This window comes from Empidonax traillii, unplaced genomic scaffold, assembly GCF_003031625.1.
Source record: "Empidonax traillii isolate 1590-97213 ecotype Southwest subspecies unplaced genomic scaffold, ASM303162v1 scaffold620:size424980, whole genome shotgun sequence".
Taxonomy (NCBI): domain Eukaryota; kingdom Metazoa; phylum Chordata; class Aves; order Passeriformes; family Tyrannidae; genus Empidonax; species Empidonax traillii.
Window position 1 is genome coordinate 353,429 of NW_020955813.1, and position 3,092 is coordinate 356,520.

Consider the following 3,092-nt stretch of genomic DNA (forward strand, 5'->3'; position numbering starts at 1 on the left):
CTGGGGAAGGGGGGACGGTGGCGCCCCGAGGGCGTCGGGGGGAATGGGGAGAGAATAGGGAAGCGACCCCTTTGATCTCCCCGCATCAAAGGGCCCGGAGCCCCCCCTCCCCTCCCAGCTGGGGTCAGAGGAATGGGAGAGGACAGCGAGAGTCCTGCCGTGTGTCCCCCCGGTGTCCCCGTATCCCCCCCCGGGGCGGGGGGTGCGCAGCAGCCCCTCTCCCTTCCTGCGGGGCTGCGCTGGCGCCAGGAAGGACGCGGGGGAGGCGGCGGGGGGAGACTTGGAGGAGACCAAAGCAGCGACTGTCACATCGGGGGAAAGCGAGGGGGGCTCTCTGCACCCACCGCGGCTCCCAGCCACCGTGGGGGGGTTACATGAGGGGGAGTCCCCCCCCTTTCACCCCTTCCAGGTCCCTCCGTCGGGCGTGCCCGGCTGGAGACAGCGGCGGCGTCGGGGCGTGCGGAGCATCTGGCCGGGACCAGGGGCGGGGGGTGGGAAATGGAGGGGGGGGGGGGTCTGCCCTCGCCATTGCGAAACCCCCTCCCGACCAATGTCGGAGCCCTCGGGGCGGGGTGGGGGCGGTTTTGGGGGCTCGTGGGCACAGCCCCCCCTCGGGAAGCCTTTGAAATCCCAGCCGGCGGGCCCCCCGCCCCGAGGGGGCGGGCAGGACGCGGCCCCGGGGGTATAAAGGCGGCGCGGGAGCGCAGGGAGCCGCTGCTCGGGGCCACCGCGGGCACGGGAGGGCACGGCGGGGACCAGGATGCGCGGGCTGGTGGCGCTGCTGGCGGCGCTGAGCTGCGCGGCCCCGGCGGGGCGGGCGGCGGCTCCCGGGGGCGGCCTCAGCTCCAACGCCATCAAGGGACCCCCCCCGGGGGGGGCAGAGGCCAGCGCCGCCCCCGCACCCCCTTTCGACGGCAGCAACAAGGCACCGCCGGCAGCCACCCGGCAGGTAGGAACGGGCATGGAGCGGGGGGACACCGGGATGGAGGGGGGACACACGGAGCGGGGGGGGAGAGGGGACACCGGGGGTGGATTTGGGGCACACACGGACGGTGGAGAGAAAGGACACCGGGGATGGATGTGGGACACACATCGAGGGTGGAGGGGATGCATCGGGGATGGAGTTGAGGGACGCATTTGGGACGGAGGGGAAGGACACGCACAGACTAGAGATGGAGTGGGGAGACGCCGAGGATGGAGGGGACACCAAGGCCAGGGGGTGGAGGGAGGGTGTACCCACCGGGGGTGGAGGAAAAGGGACACGCATGGGGGATGGAGGCGACACTGAGGACGGGGGGAGACGCACCGGGAATGGAAATGGGGACACCGGGGATGGAGGAGAAGCACACACCGGGGACAGAAGAACGAGACACAGTGGAGGTGGATGGAGGGGACTCACGGGGCACGGTGACACGCACACACTCACGCACGCCCCGGGGAAGGAGTCGGGGGACACCTCGGGGATGGAGGGGACACGAGGGACAGGGAAAGCGCACCGGGGTGGAGGCGGGAAAGGGGACACAGCAGGGATGGATGGAGGGGAGACACAGCGGGAATTGAGTAGGGACAACACCTTGGGATGGAGGGGACGCACCGGGATGGAGCGGGGACACACAGGGTGCGGAGGAGGGGACACGGCCCGGGGATGGGAGTGTCGGCCCCGCTGACCCCCTCCGCCTCTTCTGTGTCCCCCCAGCCTTTCCCGTGCGCCGAGGACGAGGACTGCGGCCCCGAGGAGTTCTGCGGGGGGGCGGCCCGCGGCGGGGGGGCCCCGCTGTGCCTCTCCTGCCGGAGGCGCCGCAAGCGCTGCCTGCGCGATGCCATGTGCTGCCCCGGCATGACCTGCAGCAACGGTGAGGGCCGGGGGGCTGCGGGCGGGGGACACGCACTCTGCAGGTGACCGCGGGAGGGGGTCGGGGTCCCACCCGTGGCTGACAGCCGCCCCACTGTCCCCCGCAGGTCTCTGCACTCCTCCGGAGCCTCCCCACGGAGCCGCCGAGCTGGAGGAGCCCGGCACTGAGGCTCTGCCCCGACGGACGCCCGCTCCCGCCTGGATCCCCACGGCCAAAGGTAAGGGGGGCCGCGCTGCCGGGACCCCAAGGCCCGTGGGAGGTGCCCACCCTGCTGTCTCTCTTGGGGTCAGTCCGGGATACTCACCCTGCCGCTCTGTTCCCTGTGGGATCAGTTTGGGATGCCCGCCCTATCTTTCTGACCCCCACGGAATCAGTCCGTGATGTCCATCCATCTCTGCTGTCACCCGTGGGATTGTTCCAGGATGCCCACCCTGCCCCACTGTCCCTGCCTCGGTGTCCACTATATGGGGGTGTCTTGAATTGCTCACTCCACCTTGCTGACCCTCGTGGGATCAGTCTGAGATGCCCATCCTGCCCTGCTGTCCCCTGTGGGACTGCTCTGGGATGCCCACCGTGAACCTCTGCGCCCCATGGGACCAGTCCAGGGTGCCCACTCAGCCTCAGTGTCCCCTGCGGGATCAGTTCAGGATGCCCGCCCTTGCCTGCTGTCCCCCGGGGATCAGTCTGGGATGCTCATCCGGCCCCACTGCCCCCCTTGGAGGAGCCCAGGCCGCCCCCCCGCCCCGCTGCCCCTGTCCCCTCGCTGAGTGCCCTGTCCCCCGCAGGCGAGGAGGGCGACCTGTGCCTGCGCTCGTCGGACTGCGCGGCCGGGCTGTGCTGCGCCCGCCACTTCTGGTCCAAGATGTGCAAGCCGGTGCTGCGGGAGGGGCAGGTGTGTACCCGGCACCGGCGGAAAGGCTCCCACGGGCTGGAGATCTTCCAGCGCTGCCACTGTGCCGAGGGCCTGGCGTGTCGCCTGCAGCGGGAGCTCGGCCCCGGGGACACGTCCCGCCTGCACACCTGCCAGCGGCACTGACACGGACACGCGGACACACGGACACACGGACACGCGGACACGCGGACACACGGACACCGGCACGCAGCCCGGCCCCGCCGGGACAGACTCCGGCCCCGCCGGAGGGAAGGCTGTTTCTCAAGGGAACTACTTTAAAGCGACTTTCTTGCAGTACGTTACTGTGTTGTGAATACTGAGCTGGCACTTAGCGCTGTACAGAACGC

General features: G+C 70.5%; 1 protein-coding gene across 1 annotated transcript; it reads left to right on the top strand.

Moving 5' to 3' along the window:
- Nucleotides 1–760: 760 nt before the first annotated feature.
- DKK1 (dickkopf WNT signaling pathway inhibitor 1) lies at nucleotides 761–2,889 on the top strand. Its single transcript, XM_027898752.1, has 4 exons — nucleotides 761–949; nucleotides 1,697–1,853; nucleotides 1,960–2,070; nucleotides 2,639–2,889. Exons 1-4 carry the CDS (start codon nucleotides 761–763, stop codon nucleotides 2,887–2,889), a joined length of 708 nt encoding a protein of 235 aa, XP_027754553.1.
- Nucleotides 2,890–3,092: the final 203 nt, after the last annotated feature.